The following is a 24,742-nucleotide window of genomic DNA, read 5'->3' as shown; positions in this document are numbered from 1 at the left end:
TTTCAAACACATGGTAAAAAGAATAATAAGTAGAGACAAAGCAGAGCAGATATAGTTTAAAGTATTTATTGACACAATTGTATTATTGGTACCTTTACTGTAAGCAACACCATCAATATATTTGGTATAATGTCCTATCAATTATTGTTATTATAGTTGTTATTATGATTCTATATGTAATAATAGTATGGTTATATTTTATGATTCTATATATAGGTTAATTATAGTTATTAGTGATAATTATACAATTTTATATTATAGTAACTATTACAATGCCTGTAAACAGTTTATTATTGACAGATATATTATTGATGCTAGAATGATTATTATAACTACTATTATTGTTGTTATCCAAAATTATATTCTAACTTTTAAGTAAATTTAATATTTTCCAGGGTGAAGCAAAAAACCTGCCTCCTATTTCAGCCAATTTAGGAGTGCACAGGGAAAAATTCTTGCACCGACCCCTTTGTTAAAAAAGGCGATCAAGCAAGCTCCTGGTAAATATATTAATATATTATTAAACAACATTTAACATGCTGAAAAATAGGTAAAATTGTAGGGCTGCAACTATATTGATTAAGTGAATTATCTCAAAGTGTATTTTGTAGATGTCTAATTTTGTATTTATCAATGAATCAATGTGTAACATTTTCCATAATTATTTTGGGATTACATTTACTAGTTTAATTAAGAAATTAAGTCCTATTTTAATGCGTGTATATTGGCTGTTTGACTAAAATTATATTTTTTTGTCAAAATGAATTATAAAATAATTTAGTCCTAATAAGTGTTACAGTCTTACAGCCCTAAAAACAAATGGTGAGTTAAACATTTACAACATGCACATGTAAATATAAGGTAGTGGGTCATGAAAAGGCAGTATACAATCCAAAATAGTTTGTTATGCATTTGTTCGAATTGTTTAATTTATGTGTGAGTTTGTTATTAATTTCAGGGATGGCCAATATTGTGTTTATAGAAATTGGGTACTACCGGTTCACGAGCCACAACATAAATGGAATGCAATTATCTTAGAAATATGACAATCATTCACAAAGAACATTCCTGAAAAGTAGAAAAAGGTTAAAGGCAAAACAAATCTGTCAGTGCTGGACGGCTTCTGAAAAACAGGGAAACAAGTGTTAGTGTTCTTTTCAAACAAATGCTTCACAATCAATAGTTATGAAAAAAGACAAAACAATGTTACAATATGAATAAGACAAAACAATGCTATAATATGAATAAGACAAAAGAATCCTACAATATGAATAATACTCAACAAGACAAAAAAGGTGAGATTTGCAGTGATGTTGCTAGGTTTTCAATGTAATGGGTCCCGGGACCCACAGGTGGTCATTTAAATGGGTCCCAGAAACATTTTATGGGTCCCCAATTACACGCCCCCCCCCCCCTCTATTGTTTTCTTTGATCTCCAATCTCCATATCTTCTATGTGTGTGTGTGACTGTGTACATTATATCCTAATGCAGTATCCCTAAAGAACAACAACGCTTTGTGGAAGGGGGAAGAGAATGTTAACGGAACAGAGATATTTGTTTAAAAAAAGCAGATGTTTGCGGCAGTATTTATTGCTCTGGTGTTTTCTTCTTAAAAAGTGTGATTTCCTTCAAATGATGTATGCTTGTGTCGCACTGAAAATAACGATCTGAAAACAACGTGTTGCGCGTCGGTGTTTTGGCTCGCGGCTCGGTTTGGTGCGCAGGTCGCGGCTCAGTTTGGTGGGCGGGTCGCGGCTCGGTGCGCGGGTCGCGGCTTGGTTTGGTGCGTGTTTTTTGAACAGTGTATCTTCTGGACTCGAGCAGCATTGCTATTTGAGTACCTACACTGGAGTGGCACCAGAGCATGAGGTAGCGTGTGGCTATGAATAGTTCCTGCCGTCTCGACAACATCTCTGGTGACCACTATTTGCCATCCTTCCATTGTTTATGTCCAATCCAAGCATCAGTAGATCTGAAAACAACGTGTCACGCGTCGGTATTTTGGCTCGCGGCTCGGTTTGGTGCGCGTGTCGCGGCTCGGTTTGGTGCGCAGGTCGCGGCTCAGTTTGGTGGGCGGGTCGCGGCTCGGTTTGGTGCGCGCGTCGCGGCTCGGTTTGGTGCGCGGGTCGCGGCTTGGTTTGGTGCGTGTTTTTTGAACAGTGTATCTTCTGGACTCGAGCAGCATTGCTATCTGAGTACCTACACTGGAGTGGCACCAGAGCATGAGGTAGCGTGTGGCTATGAATAGTTCCTGCCGTCTCGACAACATCTCTGGTGACCACTATTTGCCATCCTTCCATTGTTTATGTCCAATCCAAGCATCAGTAGATCTGAAAACAACGTGTCACGCGTCGGTATTTTGGCTCGCGGCTCGGTTTGGTGCGCAGGTCGCGGCTCAGTTTGGTGCGCGGGTTGCGGCTCGGTTTGGTGCGCGCGTCGCGGCTTGGTCTAGTGCGCGGGTCGCGGCTCGGTTTGGTGCGCGTGTCGCGGCTCGGTTTGGTGCGCAGGTCGCGGCTCAGTTTGGTGCGCGGGTTGCGGCTCGGTTTGGTGCGCGCGTCGCAGCTTGGTCTGGTGCGCGGGTTGCGGCTCGGTTTGGCATTACAGGAGTTCATGAAAATGTCCCTGCGGAAGATGGCCCTACGGCTTGGTTTGGTGCGTGTTTTTTGAACAGTGTATCTTCTGGACTCGAGCAGTATTGCTATCTGAGTACCTACACTGGAGTGGCACCAGAGCATGAGGTAGCGTGTGGCTATGAATAGTTCCTGCCGTCTCGACAACATCTCTGGTGACCACTATTAATAACAATTGTTTATGTCCAATCCAAGCATCAGTAGGTTCCATTGTTCGCAATCCGTTTGTTATTGAGTGCGGCAGATGGGATATATTATATATTAGAATATAGCAGGTCAGAATGCGTTTGGTGGGAAAGAGCACGATGTTCTACAACTAACTAAGGTCTACATGGTTCCAGTGTTTGCAAGCTTGTCTTGCAGGCTATGCACTAGTCCTGATCGGAGGATAATACGCAATACACAGGATCATGGTAGCTGTAGTATGTACGTAATACTCCAGACTGTAGACATTGCTGTGGTCTTGAGATGTAAATGTGATCCAACAGCGTGTTTTTGTCAGTAGTCTTCTCCTTGATCAGTTGTGTGTATCCTCTGGACTCGAGCAGCATTGCTATCGGAGTACCTACACTGGCCAGTAGATTTTCATTGAAATCACCACAGACTACGATGGGATGGTGGTCCATCACTTCTAAGGCGTCCAGAAGGGCCTTAAGATTGTCCATGAACGGGTCATCGTAACGTGGTGGTCTGTACACTGCAGCTATCAGAAGCTTGACAGGGGACTCTATCTTGACGACCACAAACTCGAGGTTGGTCACATTGTGTATGTAACGCTTTTCACGTGCCTGGAAATGGTCTTTCACATACACAGCGACGCCTCCGCCATCCTGTTCTGCACGTTCAGGAAGGTTGGAGTACGAGATGTGCTTGTTGCGGCTGAACATGGTGTATCCATCTAATTGGAGACTGTCAGCCACATTGCAGCCGGTGAGATGAGTCTCGGTCAAGCACAGGACATCTGCATGGGTTAGTTCGTGATGTTGCCTGATGTCTCGAATGTGTGCCGGTAAACTTTGCGTGTTGTGATGTATAATCGCGAGTGTTTGCGCCTGGCCTGTCGTCTCTCGATACTTTAACAGTGGCATAAAACTGTCCAGTGAGGCGGTCTTCATGGATTCTAGGGCAGCTGTGATTGCAGGATCAGCATAGATTTTCTTCGCATCGAAGTCAATTATATGCAAACCTTGCAATGACGTTGTCCTACTGAGGGCAACGTAGGCCATGCCTGGTTGGAAGATCCGTTTCAAGGAAACCACTGCAGACTGTGTAGTCATGCCTTGGACTTTGTGAGCTGTGCAAGCATATGCCAACTTGATGGGAAATTGCCTACGAAGCGTTTTATCTTTCAGGTGGTCCTCGTATCTCTCGACGTACACTTGTGCAGAGCCAGGTGTAGTTTTCCGGTATTTCTGTCCTGCTCCAGGCTTGTCTACTACAAGCCAAAGCTTGGCTACTCTACTCTCGTCCTTGTTTACCTGTATCTCTACACTATCAATCTTGCCAAATGTCCCGTTCACAAGGCCATCCTCCACATCTATGTTCTTAATGATCATGATTGGGGCGCCTACTGCAACCTGCAAGTTGTCAAGAAGATCCTGATGATCTCCTGTACGGGGACTGGCAAGTCGAGTCCTGTGGTTATCAACTTGCCTATAGTCTTCCGCGGGTATGTTGACAATCTGGCTGTGGAGCGCAGACAAAGATTTGGCGTTGTGTTGAGACACCTCTTTGTTGGTTGCAAAGATGTGCACAACATCCTTAGGACAAAGGTGAGGCAATGTCACTCGTTGAGCAAGGAGTGCTTTGTCTGTGTCACTCAGCGGATCTTTCTTCGCTTTGACCCTCAACCTATTCAGAAGCTGTGCGTAGGGCACATCATCTTTCTGTCGCATGATCTCGGTCAACGTGATCATCTGAAAGTGTTGGTGCAGAAGGTCCGGTGTGCCTTCTTCGAGCACGCAGAGCGGTTTCCCACTGGATGTTGGAGGGAGCTGGTAAAAGTCGCCTACTACAAGTACCGACATGCCACCGAATGGCCTCTTACTGCCTTTGATCTCTTGCAGTCTCCAGTGGATGTAAAGAAACATGGCCTTTGAAACCATCGAGACCTCATCTATGATGATAATCTCCGCATTTCCCAGCTTTGCCCTCACGTCATCTAATTTGTTTCCCAGCCCTATGTAGGGTGGATTCAGTTTTCTGGGCAACTTCAACAGGGAATGCAATGTGTTTCCCGCGATGTTGTATGCTGCAGTTCCTGTAAACGCAGACAGCAGCACCGTGGGCATGGATGCATCCGTCTCTTCAGATAGTCTGGAGAGTCGACGGAGAATCCTTGTTGCCTCACCGTAGATGCACTTAATCAGATGGGATTTGCCAGTTCCAGCACCCCCAGTGACAAAGAAAAAGAAGGGTTCGGGTTTGTCAATTTTCTCAAGTACGCTCTTCAAACACCAGTCACGTACCGAGTGAAAGATGGAGGCTTGAGTCCGGTTGAGGTTTCGACACAATGAGCGCAGGTAATCGAGGCTCATTTGCGGAGCCGACACCCTGTGCGCAACAATTGTACCCACCTCTTGACAACTGAACTCTGGGACGTCGTCTTGTTCGTCGTCCGCAAGTGGATGTTGATCTTGTTCGGCAAGACATTCCATCCGCTCGAGCTCATTTTCGGGGGCAATGTTGGCCCACGCATCTTCCGCGGGGCCATTTTTCATGAACTCCTGTAATGCTTCTTCCATCGAAGAAGCATGTCTTTCATATTTCATCCTGTTTTCCGCAACGATGGCATTCGCGCGCCAAGTCCCTTTTTGCCCAGGTATTTTCACCGACGCAGACTCGTAGAAGTCCTTGTAGGTGGGGAAGTCTACGGTTTTCAGTGTGGTCTGATAGCGATGCGGAAGGTAAGCCTTCAGCAAGGTGCCGAAGTATTTCTCGGGGTCTTTCTGTTCCGAAAATTTCGCGTATCTGATTACCGCGTGTTTTTTCATGCGCTTTTTAATGGTTCCCATGTTGTCAGACAGCTTAAGGCAATCTGGCTTTTTTGCTTCGCTACCGTACACGATTCTGTACTCGGATGCAAATTCTGCGAGACACATGTTGTGAAACACCGACGTTTTGGGTCTGGCATTGTATTTGTCCAGAAGACTCGACATCCACACTTGGTTCGAATCTCCTGGTCTTTTCTGCAGCAAGCTGAGCGGGAGGCTCATTTTCATTGCATTGTCATCCGTTGGGAGGAAGACAACTGGGCGCGAGCATTTCTTCAATGACAAGCTACAAGTCCGGGCCACTGCCTCCTGAGAGCTAACCTGTCTGTTTTTAACGTATGCGTGAACAAGTTCGTTCATTGCACCCCTCTCGGTCACTTTCGTGGGGTCTATGCCTACGACTACTTGTTTCAGAATCTCACCCATCTCATGTTCGGCCTTGGATATGTAGGACAACATGTATGAGATGCAAACAAAGTGATCCAGGACAAACTGGATATCCATGTTGGCATTCCAGGCCTCCAGCAAAACTGGGTTGTAGTTGTTCACATAGCAATCCTTGACTCCACGCTTCATCAAGAGCACCTGGACATTTCGCATGTCTTCAAGACAGCTGTCGTACTCTTCGTGAGTCAAATTGCACTTTGCCAGCAACTCTGAGAGGTCGGTCACTTCTGATGGTAAGTCCAGAAGTAGATCATACAGAGGTTTGAGTTTGGCCAAAGAAGCCTGTGCTCTTGCCTTCTGTTGTTTGCCTATGCCCTCGGTACCATTCTTTGCACTTTCGTCTGTCACGGATGAAGACGAAAGGGGTGCAACAGGAGGAAATGAAGGATCATTTCCTCCTGTTGCGCCACTTTCGTCTTCATCCGTGACTTCTTCCGTTGGATCAACTGGCACTGGGTTAGTTAACCAGGTTGAGTCCACTGGTGCCTTGGGGAAACCAAACCTGCATGTCCTGTTACCTTTCTTACAGGACTTTGTGTGGTTTCTGCTGTGCATCTGAACTTCTTGGACAATTCGGTGAAGCACAGGATTTTCGTTTGGATCAGGCAGCTGGCACGAAATGTAGCGGTCCGCAAATTCGCATATTTTCTCGTCCGAGTCTTCCCCAAGTTTGGGGGCGTCGGCTACCCACAATAAGGCGTGAACATGTGGGGAACCTCTGGCCTGATACTCTATTCTATGGAACCAATCTATGACGTGACCGAGCGGGCGAGCATCAGATTGCAGCAGTTTTGTATACGCATGAGCAACTCGCTTGTCAAACATGCGCATTGTAGTCACTGCATTGCTTCTGAGGATGTCGCATTTCTCGTTCCAGTCAAGCTTGTCAAAATCCACTATTTGGCCTTGCTGTGCTTTTATTGCCGTTATGACCTCTGGCCATCTGAATTCGGCAGCACTTAAGGTCAAAAAGAAGGTAGGTGGGCCTAACTGACGGACCATGGCAAACAAATCAAACATGGTCTTCTGCCAGTAGGCTGGCGTCCCCCTCAGGGGTTGCATGAACCTTGTTGCATCGCGGTTTCGGACCAGTCTCTCGACTTCATGCTTGTCCTGCAACATCTTGTTAGTGATCCTGCGACCATCCTTGCTAAAGGGTTTGCCCTTCCTCAATTGAATTGAGATGGTGCTTTTGGCCGTGTGGGTCTCTGTAACAAACTGGGCAAAAAAGAGATAGCTTTGGTCTCTCGCAAAACGATCATCGGCACTGAAAAGCCTTGCGTTAAAGTACCTGCTTGGGCTCAGTTTGAGCTTTCTCTTCCGATCTAACGTGTTCTCGCCAGATGGAAACAAGACAGGGAAGGCCTTTGCTTCGAGATTTGGGACTGTGCTGTAGCTGACAGGCCTGTTGCCTTCGGCTGGGGCGAGGCAGAAAATGCCATCGCCGTATGTCATTGTCTCTTGTCCAATGTCATCCGGTTGCAAGCAACCGTCCAAGCCATGTCCAGGTCTCAGCGCATCTTGCTCATCTTGGGCAGTGGGTGGATGTTGATCCACTCCCTGTGATGGGTCGAAAGATTCAGTAGCATCGGCTACTTCAATCATTTCGGCCTCATCACAACTGTCCATGACTTCATCTGTGGCTGTCTGTTCAACAGTGGGTAGCTCTTCAAGCTGGCCCTCCACATTTGCATCGTTGATGCTTTCATCATTTCGGATTATGATGTTTTTGTAGTCGGGGTGTGTCTCGATGAGTTTACTCAAGCCCGATAACACATTGGTCATATTGACAGTGTGAAAAAGATGATAGCCTTTGTACCGCAGACGTCTCTTCAGCTTCACTCTGTACAAACAGGATGCATCGAGCCGTCTGGGTAGCGTGTTTACTGTGGTTGCCACGTCTGCTGGCACGCAAACCACAGCACCATGTATCGCACTCTGTTTGCCTTTAGGAAGTGTGAGAATCTTGGCAAACGGTATGTCTATTGCTAAAATTTGTCTTTCCAGCACATTGAGTTGGCGGAGCTCTGGAGGAATGGGGGCTAGTCCCAGGTTGTTTGCGACAGCCAAGCGTGGCATTCTACCTACTTCTACACTTTTGTGACAGCTTTGACAAATCCACTCTGTTCGCCTTTCTAAGGGTACAGCGCAATCTTTCGGCCCTCCACATTGATCATCACACGAATGAAGGTATTTGCCTGTTAAGCAGGCAGCAACCACTGCGGGTTTGATCGTGTAATTTGACCTTTGACAAACATACACTTGATTAGCGAAAAGAGCCCGATGGCACGTTGTGCACACCTTAGTTGGTCCATCTTTTGTGGCTTTCTGGAAACTCGCTATAGCGCCTTGTACTAGCTCATTCTGTTGGGGTGCGGTAACTAAATCTATCCTCGCAGTATCTAAATCTTTCCTCGCAGTATCTAAATCTTTCCTCGCTTTTAAAGCTTTGCTAAGTTTGCGCAGTTCATCACATAAGTCCTTGTATCTATTTCTTATCCTCATTGAACGTCGCATCACACAGCGCATCTTGAAGAACGGGTCCGTTTTGCATCTGCGGGCCATATAGGACTTCATGCGTTCCCTGAACTTTTCCCTGAACTCCTCATCTCCTTTGAACCTCTTGTTTCTATATCCCTTCTGTTTTTGCTGATGCTTTTCTCTAAACTCCTCATCTTCATTGTACCTTCTTTTGTCATAAGCCTTAATTTTGACCTGTTTTTGCCCTCTGAACTCCTCATCTAATTTGAACCTCTTTTTGCCATATGCCTTTTTTTTGACCTGATGCTGCCCTCTGAACATACAATCTTCATTGTATGTTCTTTTAAAGTATGCGTTCTTAAATTGTTTTTGCCTTGTCCTGAATTTTGTATCCGTTATACATCTCATGGCAATATATTTGTTCATGTATTCCTTCCTCGGAGTCCAAGGTTTTTCCTTGGTATCAGATTTTAGTTGGTCCTTTTGTCTCCTCGCTAATTTTCGTTTTCGTTGGTTACCTATTTTGTTTGCCCCTTCATTTGTAGTGTCTGACATCACTTGTGTTGACAGTGAATGGCCAGCCTGCAGACAATGCTTGGTGATTGGAGGTCCAGTGTTTGTTTCATCCTGACAAGTTAGATCAACAGGCTCTTTGTGATGCAGGTTGTCAGGATGAACTTGCACTGTTGACAGATGGGGTGACCGAGCATTTGTCTGTTCAAATGTCACTGGCATGAAGTCAAACTGCATTTTGTCTATCGTGTTTTCATGTGAGAAGTCAATTAGCTGGTCTATCTTAGCGAACAGATCATCCAACTGAGTGAATGTCATCATTACAGCCTTTCCTCCAGGCAAAGGTAGGCCATCAGCACTTCTCTGATGAGAGTCAAACAGTCCATATCTTCCAGACCTGTCTCTAAAAACAGCAATGGTGAATGGTGATACTGTTAGGAGTGCATATTTGACGTCCTCAGACAGACACTTAAGTCTTTCCTGAAGCTTCAGGAACCAATGCTGTCGGTGGGGCTCTCCCTCAGCTCTCATATATCCCATTTCCACGTTCGATTTTTTCACGGAGTACGTATTGTGTTCCGTTTCGACCTTTAGAGGTACTTCCTCCATTGTCAGCAGGCATGACTGAAACTGATTTTGTCTTTTTAGTTGTTCTATTGTTCTTTTATACAGACTGTCTCCCCTGTCTAGTATCTTGTCAAGATCATCCATCTTCAAGTCAAGACCTTCATGTTGGTGTGCCAAAAATGTCAGAGCCATGCATGTACACTGCCGATTCTTTGACATTTTGGAAAACCTATGATGATTTTGGCTTTTGGATGCCTGCACAGATTTCACAGAGGGTGGCGGGGTGCATGCTTGTTGTACAGGGTCATTGTTGGAAAGGTCCATGGCCTCGCCAATGTTGTCTTCAACATTTGACTGTGCATGTTGTGTTCCTTCATTGACCACTGTGCAACTGTTTGGTGCATCTGCATGGGCTAATTTAGAAGCCCAGAATTTCCTTTTAGCGTTAGATCTCTTCCCACGACCAGGCATGATGTCAGCAAGTTTTTGATCTGAACTTTTATTAAAATGTACAGTCTTTACCAAAAAACAACCTTCAACACTAGTGTAGCATTAGTCAAAAATCACTCCAGGCATCTAGAATCGACTTACTTACCGTTAAAAAGTCACCAGAAGAGCTGTTCCGATCCGATGAACACTAGAAAAAAATATAGAACAATTTCAGACTAGCGCTATAGTTTCACAATATAATTACTTTTTAATATATATTTTTTCTACCGTTATATTCTTGAGTAAAAACCGTGTGTGCCATTTTATGACAGTAGAGTTTCAGGCTGCTGCGCAGCCTTCAAACCTAGTCCTATGTTGCGCTGCTAAGAGCATTGGTCACTGAAGCATGGCCATTTGAAGTGTTTTACACTGCTATATAGCACCTACGAAGTTTGGGGCGTTAAGCATGCTCCGAACTGTAGTTATGGCTGTTTAAAGGGCACATTTTTGATGAAAATCTTTGTTTAGATCTGCTCAAGTATCGGTATATATGAAGTAATTACTTTGACTGTTGAGTTTTTTCATCTTTCCATAATGTGCATTATTGGTATGTTAAGAATATAACAGCTGCATTTGTATGTATGGCACTTGTTTTATTCATATCCATCTATCATTCATGCCATTATGGCTATAACAGACTTGAGTTTTGTAATAGTTGACATTCCCTTGTTTAACTTAGCCATTCAAGATTGTATACAATATTAACCAAAAAAATTAGAAAAGTATAACTAAAGAGAGAAAGTATTACATAAGAATATATGTATACCAAAGATTATGTATATGATGAGTACACCATAGAATCTAAGTACGGCACTTAGGTTAGGTTTAGCAGTATGGGAAAATAAAGGATTAATTCATAAGTTTGCTGTTGCAAACTTTTTTTACTGTTGTTTACTGTTACCATTTATCTGTAGAGTAATAGTGTAACCATTTTGTTTTATTTCATTTGAATTTTTTGAATAAGAATGGCTGACAGCTTTGACTAAATTGGATCCTACATAGTCATTACCTTTTTAAAATGTGTGGAAACAGTATGTAACTAGAATTAAAGCTGCACGCAGCGATGACCGGGTCGTCGACGTTCTGTATACATCTACGATACAAGCCTGTATAGCAATCAGCTGAAAAGTTAGGCTAAATTAGCTAACAAATTCAGCCTGTCCCTATTGGACGTCAAAGTGTACCTAGGACGTTTTGTGGGTTTTTGATGCTGGGAACCGGAGTTATGGCTTTTTAAAACCCAGCCAATAGGAACACAGAGGGGGCGGGGCTTAAGCAATTTCAGCCTGCCCCTATTGGCCGTCTAAGTGTACCTAGCAAATGTTGTAGATATTCGATGCTGGGAACTGGAGTTATGGCTGTATAAAGCCCAGCTAATAGGAAGACAGAGGGTGCGGGGCTTCAGAAATTACAGATCGTCCCTATTGGTGGTCTAAGTCCACATACCAAACTTCTACTGGGTAGTATGCTGCGAACTCGAGTTATGGCTGTTTAAAGGCCAGCCAATAGGAAGACAGAGGGGGTGGGGCTTCAGAAATGACAGCTCGTCCCTATTGGTGGTCTTAGTCCACATACCAAAATTGTACTCTGTAGTTTGTTGCAAACCGAAGTTATGGCTGTTTAAAGGCCAGCCAGTAGGAATTGTAGATCGGCTATTTTCACTTCCTGTTTGGCGTTGAAGTTGGACGCTTTGCCGTGGTCACGCCGTTTTACACAAGCTTTTGATAACTTTTCATTGTTAACGTCTTTTGTGTGTGAGCAAATTTGAGGGGGATCCGATAATCCGCGTAGGAGGAGTCAGTGAAAGTACAACCTGTGAAAACGGCATGAAATGCACAACAACGCCACTACCAATAAAAAATGGCCAACTTCCGGTTTGGTTTTGGTCATGGCTCCAAGAGACTTTTTCATAAGTTGGGACATGATACAAGTTTGTAACAATTTTCATGCATGTAGGTGAAGTTGTATTGTTGGGCTTGAAGCATGAACTTTTGTAGGGGGCGCTATTGAGCGATTAGGCCATGCCCCTTTTTGAGAAGATTAAAATACGTAATTTTTCTTCACTTGATGTGTGTGCAAAGTTGCACAACTTTTTGAGTACGTTTCGGCCCTCATTTTCCAGATTCATTTGGGGGAAATATAATCATTGCAGTTTCAATAGGGAAAAATAATAGTTTTACACAAGTCAGCTACCTGATTGCACTTAAGGCAGATGTTAAAAATGCAGGGCAAAGGCTTTTTCTTGGCCACTAGGGAGTGTGCATACAAGGTTTTACACAGATCAGTGCAGTTATAGGTAAAAACATGTATCGACCTGCTATAGTGCCACCATGAGGCTGACTTGACATTTTTCAAGTGGCATTTCTTCCTCTTCCTAGTGGGAATGTGTGTGCAAAATGTCACCGAAATTGCACGCTGTGTTCATGATTTGAGGCATTTTGTTCAAAACAGAGCCCGTTTCGTTGAATGACAATAGAGATACTGTGTACCGATTATTGTGATGTTTGAAAAACATGTGTAGTGCAGTCAAAAGTGTGTTTGCAAAAATTGGCCTCCTGGTGGCATAACCAGGAGCCCCATGTGACTAATTTGGGACAGAATTCTGCTATAGCATACAGGGAGCGTGTGTGCACAGTTTCACTACCATCAAGTCAACGGTACCAAAGATTGGCTGTCCACAGACAGAATGACACACACACAGACGGACAGAGTGCAAAACATAGTCTCAGCCATGCCTTCCGGCCTGGTGGAGACAATAAAGTGTGCACTAATAATCTGGGGATCAACAAAATAATTTTGGGACCCCTCTGGGAATATTGATAACCCTGTGCATGTAATGCGCGGATCTCCTTGAGGACTGCAGTCACAGAGATGATTCCGTGATTTTTCAAAAGGTACAGTAAAATCACTGTTTTTTGCTGGCAGCAGTGGCACACTATTACACTATTGATATGGCAGTCAAAGAGTTAAGCTACAGAGTATATATATTGGCAATGCCTCCTTAAAAAGGGACAATGGACTGATCCCAAGACAATCACATGTGTCATGTTATGTTAAACAAACCTTGCAGTAGTGCAGTCTGGGATGGTCCCCTCAGTCCACAGCTGTGTTGGCCAAGATATCAGGTCTGGTGTACAGCCACGCCACAGCTGAAAATTTTAAGCAAAAATATTGTATTTTAGACAGAAATACATATCTGTCAAAGGCAGATCTACAAGCTCACAAGTTATCTACAAGCTGACAAGTGAGCTTGTAGATCGGCTATTTAAAATAAGGCAACAAGCTTACAGTGAACTTGTAGATCTGCTATTTTCCAAACATTAAACTCACAGTGAGCTTGTAGATATGCCATTTTCAAATATATATGTATAATGCCTTGTTATGTCATGGCTACAGATGTCTGCCAATTTAGGAGAGAATTGGAAAACAGCAGATCTACAAGCTCACAACGCGTTGCATTGTGAGCTTGTAGATCTGCCATTTTCAAATAGTGAGTCACATGGGGGTGCGGCTGCACACAGACAGTGCACACAGAGAGACACACAGACACACAACCCGAGCACGGTTTCATAGTAAGCTCACTTTGCACTACTGTGCAGTGCTTGGGCCCTAAAAGAGGAGCACAGGTCTCCACCAGGTCAGGTAGGTTATTGTGGTACAGCAATGAAGGAGGCGCACCTCCTTCCGCTGCGTTCGCAATAACAAAAGCAAGGTGTTATGTTAAGAAAAACAATGATCAGAGCTAGCTCTGAAACATGACTTCAACCTGGTGTTTTCGCTTTATCCATTTACGGCCCGTACATTGACATACAAGTGCTTCAAATCAACAAATTTGAAAACCACTGCCTACTTCATCTTACTGGAGTGGCACACAATAAGAGTAAAAATAGCAGATCTACAAGCTGCCAACGTGTGTTAGTGCTCTACTTTTCCATGTCAAGGACCCCCGAAATGATACGCATCTGGCCGCAGACCCCGATTTGAAAATATGTTGTTCCAGGGCCTCCCAGAAGCACATATCGGAGTTAGAATGTTCGCAAAGGACCCCAAAAATGATATGTATTTTGCTGCAGACCCATATGTCAAAATAAGTTGTTCCAGGGACCCCCAGAAGCACAGATCAGAGTTAAAAATGTTTGCAAACTTTCAAGATTCTTCAAAAATGGCAGATCTACAAACTCACTTGGTGCTGCGCTATGAGCTTGTATATCTGCTATTTTTGAATAGCCAAATGAATCTAAAATGACAGCGATCACGGTCTTAAAGGGTTAATACAAAATTCAGGTATGCCTAGCACTTATCAAAATATAAGTAAATCAAGCCATGGATATTGGCAATGCCTCCTTAAACACTAGCCCTGGATTGACCTCAAGACAATTAGGCACACACAAGTGAGCATGTTTGTTTGTCAGGTACTTATTAAAGCATACTTTGAAACGGTAACGAATATAGTAAATAATACATTGCATCCACAACGTGAAAACACAGCAACTATACCAGTTAACTACACCACAGTACCAGTATGCAAACAGTCTTACAGTCAGTAGGGGTGCTACTGCTACTATACTCCTGAGTGAACACAGTAACTGCTTTCAATACCTTAAGACCGGGGATGCATCTTTGTGTCAATTGTAGATTTGTTTGGCTATTCAAAAATAGAAGTTCTACAAGCTCATAGTGCGGCACCAAGTGTGTGTGTGTGTGTGTGTGTGTGTGTGTGTGTGTGTGTGTGTGTGTGTACACACACACACACACACACACACACCTCATCTCAGTCCTAAATTCTCCTGTTAGAGGCTAGTTGTCCATCTTAATCACAAGTTTTAACAGAATAAATATAACAAGCAAAGTCAATTAAAAGCTGAATCTGTTATATAAGCAAGGTAGTCACATACTGTACATAGAATGCTGAGAGACAGTGTAGTGCCTCATGCTTTAAAAAAAAAAGTATTCAAAGGCATCTACAAATATTTGCCAAACATATAAAATATAGTGAGAAAAGCAGAATTAGCAGATCTACAAGGTCACTTGTAAAAATTATATGCAGCGCCATGAGCTTGTATGTGCCATGCTTTTCAAAATCGTGTGAACAGGAACAACATTTTGAGATGAAGTCCACAGCCAAATACATTTTGGGGGTCCTTGACATGGAAAAGCACCACTGATATAGCAACGTGTTTTTCAAAGTATTTATAGAATATATATTCAAAGATTTGCACAATTTTTCAAAAATACCAGATCTACAAGCTCATAGCGCAGCACCGAGTGCTACGCTATGAGCTTGTAGATCTGCCATTTTGACCCCAAGACCATTTCCATAATGGCAACATTAGATGATTACAAATGTTGTGAGGTTTGTATATTAAACAAACCTGTCTTGCAGTAGTGTCTGGAAGAGTCTGTCTGCTGTCACCAACACACAGGATCTCCACCACACCTGCAAATGAATTAGAAAAATATTTATTTTAGACAAAGTTAACCTGAAGATACATTTATTGATTTACATAGACAGTTGCTCACACCACATCGTCTACATGTGCATTAGAGTGGGCTGCAGATGCATTAGAGTGGGCTACAGATGCATTAGAGTGGTCTACAGATGCATTAGTGGTCTACAGATGCATTAGAGTGGTCTACATGTGCATTAGAGTGGGCTACAGATGCATTAGAGTGGTCTACAGATGCATTATAGAGTGGTCTACAGATGCACTACAGTGGGCTACAGATGCATTAGAGTGGTCTCCAGATGCACTACAGTGGGCTACAGCTGCACTAAAGTGGTCTACAGATGCATTAGAGTGGTCTACATATCACAACAGTGGTCTCCAGATGCAACAGAGTGGTCTACAGATGTACTAGAATGGGCTAGAGAGGCACTACAGTGGTCTACAGATGCAATAGAGTGGTCTACAGATGCAGTAGAGTGGTCCACAGATGCACAACAGTGGTCTACAGGTGCACTAGAGAGGTCTACAGATGCACGACAGTGGTCTACAGATGCAATAGAGTGGTCTACAGATGCACTAGAGTGGTCTACAGATGCACAACAGTGGTCTACAGGTGCACTAGAGAGGTTTACAGATGCACTAGAGTGGTCTATAGATACAGTACAGCATGCTATAGATACAGTGGGTAGTCTATTAGATGTAGTACAGTGGTCTCATACAGCTGTCGATACGGTGCAGTGGTCTAATAGATGCAGTACAGTGGTGAAGATACAGAACATGATCTCATGCAGCTATAGATATGCAGTGGTCTCATATAGCAAGATGCAGTGGTGTAGATACAGCACAGTGTTCTCTAGATGCAGTGCAGTGGTCTCATGCATGCAGCTATAGATACAGTACAGTGATCTCATGCAGCCATTACAGTAAAGTGCTATAGTAAATAATATATTGCATCCAAAAGGTGAAAACACAGCAACTATACCAGTTAACTACACCACAGTACCAGTATGCAAACAGTCTTACAGTCAGTAGGGGTGCTACTGCTACTATACTCCTTCTGGGTGAACACAGTAACTGCTTTCAACACCTTAAGACCGGGGATGCATCTGTGTGTCAATTGTAGATTTGTTTGGCTATTCAAAAATAGAAGTTCTACAAGCTCATAGTGCGGCACCAAGTGTGTGTGTGTGTGTGTGTGTGTGTGTGTGTGTGTGTGTGTGTGTGTGTGTGTGTGTGTGTGTGTGTGTGTGTGTGTGTGTGTGTGTGTGTGTGTACACAGACACACACCTCATCTCAGTCCTAAATTCTCCTGTTACAGGCTAGTTGTCCATCTTAATCACAAGTTTTAACAGAATAAATATAACAAGCAAAGTCAATTAAAAGCTGAATCTGTTATATAAGCAAGGTAGTCACATACTGTACATAGAATGCTGAGAGACAGTGTAGTGCCTCATGCTTTAAAAAAAAGTATTCAAAGGCATCTACAAATATTTGCCAAACATATAAAATATAGTGAGAGAAGCAGAAATAGCAGATCTACAAGGTGACTTGTAAAAAATAATATGCAGCGCCATGAGCTCCACAGCCAAATACATTTTGGGGGTCCTTGACATGGAAAAGCACCACTGATATAGCAACGTGTTTTTCAAACTATTTATATTATATATATTCTAAGATTTGCACAATTTTTCCAAAATACCAGATCTACAAGCTCATAGCGCAGCACCGAATGCTACACTATGAGCTTGTAGATCTGCCATTTTGACCCCAAGACCATTTCCATAATGGCAACATTAGATGATTACAAATGTTGTGAGGTTTGTATATTAAACAAACCTGTCTTGCAGTAGTGTCTGGAAGAGTCTGTCTGCTGTCACCAACACACAGGATCTCCACCAAACCTGCAAATGAATTAGAAAAATATTCATTTTAGACAAAGTTAACCTGAAGATACATTTATTGATTTACATAGACAGTTGCTCACACCACATCAGATCTAGATATACAAATGAGCTTGTACATCTGCTATATTCAGTAGTGTAAATGTGCTTTTTCCATTGAGCTCATTTATTGTAAGCACACAAGTGAGCTTGTAGATCTGGTACTTTTCAATAAAAAACGTTTCAATGTAAAAATATTGCAAAACACACGCATGCTCTCTCTCTCTCTCTCTCCCCCTCTCACACACACACACACACACACACACTTAAGTCCTACAGGAGAACTCTTGTTAGTGGCTAGTTTTAATAATCACATGTTTTTTTTTACATAATATATAACAAACAAATGCATAGTCGATTAAAAGCTACATTTTGTGTTATATATAATGAATTGATACAGATATATGGTCGATTGTGTTGTGAGACGATGTCTCACCGACACCGAAAACAAACGTAGTTTCGCCTACAGAACTAGCCATGAAACATGTCAGACATGGCTTAACTTCAACCTGAAGTTTGCACTTTGTCCATTTATGGCCCGTACATCTACATAAACGTTCACATTTCAAATATAAAGTGCTTATGTCATGGCCACGGATGTTACAATTATGTAGGGGCCCACAGAAGTACCAGTATGTTCTCTATTGTTCAATAAAAAGCATTTTAATCCGATCGGTGGCCAGTCTCTCACCATTTCCGCCATGCTTTCAACTATGTGACCCTATCGGTTGGGAAGTGTATTGCACTCTGATACAATCGAACTCTATGAGAAAATGGCCACCGATCGGATTAAAAGTATTTTAATTGAACAATACGGAAAATACGGGTACTTCTGGTGGATCGTACATAACTGTAACATCCGTGGCCATCGGGCAAAACTTTGTTTGAAATGTGAACGTTTAAGTAGACGTACGGAACAAAACGGGGAAAAGTGCAAGCACCATTTGCAGTTCATCCATGATGCAACGTTAGCTTGGAAAGTTAGCATATCAGCTAATGGACGGATATACTATATAATTTAACAAATATATTACTCACCTCACACAAAAGACGACGAAATGAAACTCCTCGGAAGAAAAGATGTAGATCAGTGATATTCTATAAATGTAAATGAAGTTTAATCGTTTACAATTCCTCTCGTCACGATGTGTCCAGCTGGCAAAACAAAGATCTGAGAAGAAGGGGGGAAGGGGGGCGGTTTGTCTCAAAATGTGCTTTCACAGGGTTGCCAGGTTTTGCGAGAGAAACAAGCAACCAGGTCTATGAAGCGAGCCCTTCGCCCTTTAAAAACGAGGCTATATGAAAAAAAGCCAATCAACAAGCTCACAACTCCTTGCGATAAGAAACTGCACTTTAAGAAACAATGGCAAAAAGTCGCAACCACCAATATTGACGAGCAACTTGAGAGAAAAAGTAGCCACAATTCGCTTATAATAAGCGGACATGGCAACAACGTTAAGCGTGTGTCGTTACGTCATCCGGCCTGAAACACAGTATTTGAAGCACATTGTGCGAGAGAAATAAGCAAGCAGGTCTATGAAAACAATCATCATGTTATACCAATATGAATAATAATAATAAGATAAACAGCCGTCTACACTGAATGTCTGCATGATAGAACAGCGGCATAAAAATAAAAGTAAAGTAAAAGTAAAAAAAAAAAAAGAAGTTAGGCTATTTGCTAACCTCTGAAAATGATCCTTACATGAATCTTAAATAAATATTTTTACTGAAATATTTCTATGTAGTTATTTTGTTTTTTATAACCAAAAAGTAAAATAACGAAACAACAACAGCAATAATAATAATAATAATAATAATAATAATAATAATAAGGGTAATAATAATAATAATGATAATAATAATAATAAGAAGAAGAAGAAGAAGAAGAAGAAAAAAAACACAGAAGGCAGTTAACATTCCTAATTTCTCCCAACACTGTGTCTGGTAATGAAAATGTACTTGAGTAAAAGTACAGAAGTATCGGCATCAAAATATACTTAAAGTACCAGAAGTAAAAGTAGTAATTATTTTAAGTTTTCAAATGCATAAAATGTATACAAAATGTATCATTAGAAAATAGCAGATCTACAAGCTTACAACGCATCAGGCACTAGGGATAACTGGGCACCAAAACCATCTTGGCACTAGGGACAGGAGGGCACTAGCGACACATGGGCACTAGGGAAATGTGGGCACCTGGTCAACTGGGAACTGGGCACTTGGGACATGTGGGCACCAGGACAACTGGGCACCTGGACGAGTGGGCACCTGAATTAGTCTTTTTTTGTGTTTTACTTTACACAGCATGATGCTTTGTTGCTGCCTGGGCCAAGCCAAAAGGCATGGCCGAGACTATGTTTTGCACCCTGTCTGTCAGTCCGTCCATCCGTCCGTGTGTCCTTCACCCCCTCTGTCTGTGAACAGCTAATGTCCAGCATGCACTGTTAGCTTGATCGTAGCGAAACTGTGCACACACACTCCCTGGATGCCAATTCAGAACCCCAAATCACATAGGCCTGTTATAGCGCCACCAGGAGGCAGCTTTTTGCAAAACCATTTTTTATGGCAGTATCCTACAGATTTGATCCAAACATCACACAGATTGGGACACAGTATCTCTAGTCATTAAACGAAACAGGTCTTTCAGATTGTTCATATTCCATCCTTATTGGCTAAGAATGGCTTCCAAAGTGTCTGTTTTGAACAAAATGCCTCAAATCATGGACACAGCATGCAATTTCCATGTAATTTTGCACGCACATTAAACATAAACACATAAATAGGCCGAGGAAGAAATGACACTTCAAATCTGCCTTGTGGTGGCGCTATAACAGGCCGTTTCATGTTTTTACCTATAACTGCACCGATCTGTGTAAAAAATATAATGTGTAAGGAAAACCCATAGAGGTATAATATAACCCTTTAAACCCTTTAAAATAGAACCCTTTGCCTTGCATTTTTCACATCTGCATTTTTGTCAAACAGGTCCCTCCCACAAATGTAACGGGCCAATCATATTGTCACCTCACTCCTGAGATCACTTGCTTTTGATTTTGAAGGGACTGATCCCCCAAAAATCATGTTTTTGCATCAAACGGTGACATTTTGCGCATTTGTGGCGGCCCCTATGGGTCAAAGTGAAATGCTTTTGGGGATTTGTTGAGTAAACCAACCTTGACATGTGATTCAAATCTGGGATCGATTGGACGTTTCGTTTGTGATTTTTGGCATTCTTTGTAAAACGGGCCCCTCCCGCTAACTTTGGAAGCCGATTACGGACGAACGGTAAGGACTATCAAAATGCCGTTTGGCTATCTTTATCGCATGGGTCCATAGGTCATGTGTACCGATTTGTGTGAGATTTGGACCAAATTTGAAGGAAAAGGAGCAAAAAGTGTGTTTTGAAGAAAATTCAAAATGGCGGAAAATCTATCCTGACGCAAATGGGCGAGGCCTATATGGGGAGATGCGTCGGGACCCAAGGAATCCAGGTGAAAAGAAATTTTGATTTTACGACCTACGGTTCAAGAGTTATAGGCCAAAAGGTAAAGTGGGCTGTTATAGCGCCACCATGTGGCCGACTGGTGTGATTATTTTCATAATAATTTCGCAAAAAACTATTAACCTCCCCTCCAAATCTTGTAACTGTAGCCCGTACGGTTTCCGAGAAAAAAATACTTGAATGGGAGTTTTTGCAATTACCATTAAAGTGGATGGGGAAATTTAATGCACAAATAAATCAATATCAAAAAATCTATCCTGACGCAAATGGGCGTGGCCTATATGGGGAGATGCGTAGTGACCCAAGGAATCCAGGTGAAAAGAAATTTTGATTTTCGGACCTACGGTTCAAGAGTTATAGGCCAAAACGTAAAGGGGGCTGTTATAGCGCCACCATGAGGCCGCAAAATGCCTCAAATCATGGACACAGCATGCAATTTCCATGTAATTTTGCACGCACATTAAACATAAACACATAAATAGGCCGAGGAAGAAATGACACTTCAAATCTGCCTTGTGGTGGCGCTATAACAGGCCGTTTCATGTTTTTACCTATAACTGCACCGATCTGTGTAAAAAATATAATGTGTAAGGAAAACCCATAGAGGTATAATATAACCCTTTAAACCCTTTAAAATAGAACCCTTTGCCTTGCATTTTTCACATCTGCATTTTTGTCAAACAGGTCCCTCCCACAAATGTAACGGGCCAATCATATTGTCACCTCACTCCTGAGATCACTTGCTTTTGATTTTGAAGGGACTGATCCCCCAAAAATCATGTTTTTGCATCAAACGGTGACATTTTGCGCATTTGTGGCGGCCCCTATGGGTCAAAGTGAAATGCTTTTGGGGATTTGTTGAGTAAACCAACCTTGACATGTGATTCAAATCTGGGATCGATTGGACGTTTCGTTTGTGATTTTTGGCATTCTTTGTAAAACGGGCCCCTCCCGCTAACTTTGGAAGCCGATTACGGACGAACGGTAAGGACTATCAAAATGCCGTTTGGCTATCTTTATCGCATGGGTCCATAGGTCATGTGTACCGATTTGTGTGAGATTTGGACCAAATTTGAAGGAAAAGGAGCAAAAAGTGTGTTTTGAAGAAAATTCAAAATGGCGGAAAATCTATCCTGACGCAAATGGGCGAGGCCTATATGGGGAGATGCGTCGGGACCCAAGGAATCCAGGTGAAAAGAAATTTTGATTTTACGACCTACGGTTCAAGAGTTATAGGCCAAAAGGTAAAGTGGGCTGTTATAGCGCCACCATGTGGCCGACTGGTGTGATTATTTTCATAATAATTTCGCAAAAAACTATTAACCTCCCCTCCAAATCTTGTAACTGTAGCCCGTACGGTTTCCGAGAAAAAAATACTTGAATGGGAGTTTTTGCAATTACCATTAAAGTGGATGGGGAAATTTAATGCACAAATAAATCAATATCAAAAAATCTATCCTGACGCAAATGGGCGTGGCCTATATGGGGAGATGCGTAGTGACCCAAGGAATCCAGGTGAAAAGAAATTTTGATTTTCGGACCTACGGTTCAAGAGTTATAGGCCAAAACGTAAAGGGGGCTGTTATAGCGCCACCATGAGGCCGAATGGTGTGATATTTTGTTAAATAATTTGGGACTTAATTATGAATTATCCCTCCAAATCTGATAACTCTAGCTGTTAAGGTTTCTGAGAAAAAAATACTTGAATTTGAGTTTTTGCACTTTTCCATTAAAGTGGATGGGGACATTTAATGGCACTAATAAATTAATATCAATTAAAGTATTGAACCAATCTCTTAGCAAAATACAAGCACACGATTCCCGATTTAGACGGTCATTTTGACATATGGCGCAACATTGGGGGATGAAAACTGTGGGAGGAGATGCGGTTTGAAATATTGTTTATCTCAGTTTATCAATAACAATAGTCTGGTTGCCCTGTTGGGCAACCACACTAATAAAGTGTATAGAGTACTATAGTCTGGTTGCCCTGTTGGGCAACCACACTAATTAGGCTAAATTGTATAATATTCGGTGTAGTTAACAGGGGAGGTATTCATATTATGAATACCCCCCCCCTGTTAACTAGATTGATGGATGGTGCCATTGACAGTAGACTGTCTTTATAGGGCGCTTTGGGGTTCTAGAAGGATTCAATAATTCAGTAGTCTTGCGTAGCCAGACAACTATTCCACAATCTCTGAATGCTATATAGAGTCTGGAACTACAACTCCCAAAATCCGAGAGAGGAAACTGGCACTTCCGTTCACGAAAATATATTTTAAAATATCTTTACACTTTACTTTCTACTTTCCATTTCTGCTAAGCAGCAAGCTATGTATACTTAGATGATTTGTATTTATATTAGGATAAATTCGCGCGACTGTAAAGACGAAACGAAAGTGGAGAGGAGGCTCCACATCCGGTTTATAGACTAATAATTCAGCACAGCCCTGTCCGGCCAAATGTTCAAATGTTGTTGATCTGATCTCATGTCAGAGAGAAACCTCAACACGGAATTTATGTGCCGGCCAGTTTGGACCCTAATCCTAGTGGAAACTATCTAATCCTGGTGGAAACTGCAATATGGTCACTGCTTCCTCTAAGGTTAAGACCTCCTGACGCCATGTCAAATAACAAGTGAAACATGTTTCTATGTATGCCAATGATTTTTGGCAGTTGAATGGAAAGGAATGTCCAGACTCACGTTGTGAGTTTGTACATCTGCTTTGTTTGGTGTTAGACACTAATTATAGATCAGGCTTTTGCTTCGCTTTGGCTCTTTTCACATCCAGGATTGCGTGTGTTTGTACTTTACTGGGGCTGTGGGGAGTTGTATAACCCTCTAGTCATGGCAGGAAGCGTGACTCTGAAGTGTGAAGGTTCTGAACATTTCTGTGGATGTGTCATCAGGTTATTCATCTCTCGTCTCCTCTGCAAGTCATGTATGAATTAGCGCTTTTTCCAAAAACGTTTTCCATTTGATAAAAGAAGCACCTCTTACAAAAAATGACTGCTATCTTGGAAGCCCATGATGTTCTCTCTCTAATGAATGTATACGTCATTGGGATACCCTGTTGGCTCAACCAGTGTGCTTACCTCATACCGTACCTATAGCCCTAATCATGGTTCTTGATTCAAGCACAACTCATCACCTGTCTCTTTCTTTCCTCGGCCTTCTTCCCCTATAAAGTGGAAATATAAATAATCTTAAAAACAAAAACAAAAAAGGACCAAAATCAATACTATATTTTTAGGGTGGAACCGATTATGAAATATTAACAGGAATTGATGTTCCCTTCCCCACAACAGATTTATAGCATTGCATTATGAAAGAATTATGACCCTTATAAAAGTTTTTCCTCCACACAAAAGAAGAACAAAAACCAAGGTTGTGGTGCACTCGAAAAAATAATGAGATGAAACTCCAGGAAAGTAGTGGAGACTTGCACAAAAGATTTCTTCAACATTCTCATTAAATTAGCCAAACTTAACTGGTGAGGTCTCGTACTGTCAGTGATTAATGTTTTACATTTATTCTCTCCTCCGCATTTTTGCAGGGAATACCGCCGGACACATTTATTTTTCTGCCTCATTGCTGTTCATAACCCTACAAATTTACGCATGAGATGTAATGGTGAATTTATAATGCTTAATCTATGCCCTGTCGTATGACGGTGTATAAGTCTGGCTTAAATCAGATGTGCAGACCATGTCGTGCTCCTAGAC

The 24,742-nt window shown here is 42.2% G+C and overlaps 1 protein-coding gene across 2 annotated transcripts in view; it reads right to left on the bottom strand.

The window, feature by feature from the left end:
• Positions 1 to 890: 890 nt before the first annotated feature.
• LOC311063661 (uncharacterized protein) overlaps positions 891 to 24,742 on the bottom strand; it is a 159,269-nt gene continuing 135,417 nt past the window's right edge. Inside the window, exons 1-2 of one of the 2 annotated variants that reach the window (XM_084083190.1) lie at positions 10,017 to 10,221; positions 891 to 9,986 (exon numbers count right to left, since the gene is read on the bottom strand). In XM_084083190.1, coding sequence (XP_083939316.1) covers positions 3,003 to 9,986; positions 10,017 to 10,103 — 7,071 coding nt within the window. In that variant the 5' untranslated portion in view covers positions 10,104 to 10,221 and the 3' untranslated portion in view covers positions 891 to 3,002. Of the gene's footprint in view, positions 9,987 to 10,016; positions 10,222 to 24,742 lie in introns of those variants that run through there. The other variant, XM_084083191.1, reaches the window with a different exon arrangement.

Source organism: Gymnoscopelus microlampas, assembly GCF_963454915.1.
Source record: "Gymnoscopelus microlampas genome assembly, chromosome: 16".
Taxonomy (NCBI): domain Eukaryota; kingdom Metazoa; phylum Chordata; class Actinopteri; order Myctophiformes; family Myctophidae; genus Gymnoscopelus; species Gymnoscopelus microlampas.
The sequence above is the reverse complement of the archived record's forward strand: the minus strand, read 5'-3'. Positions and strand labels throughout refer to the sequence as shown.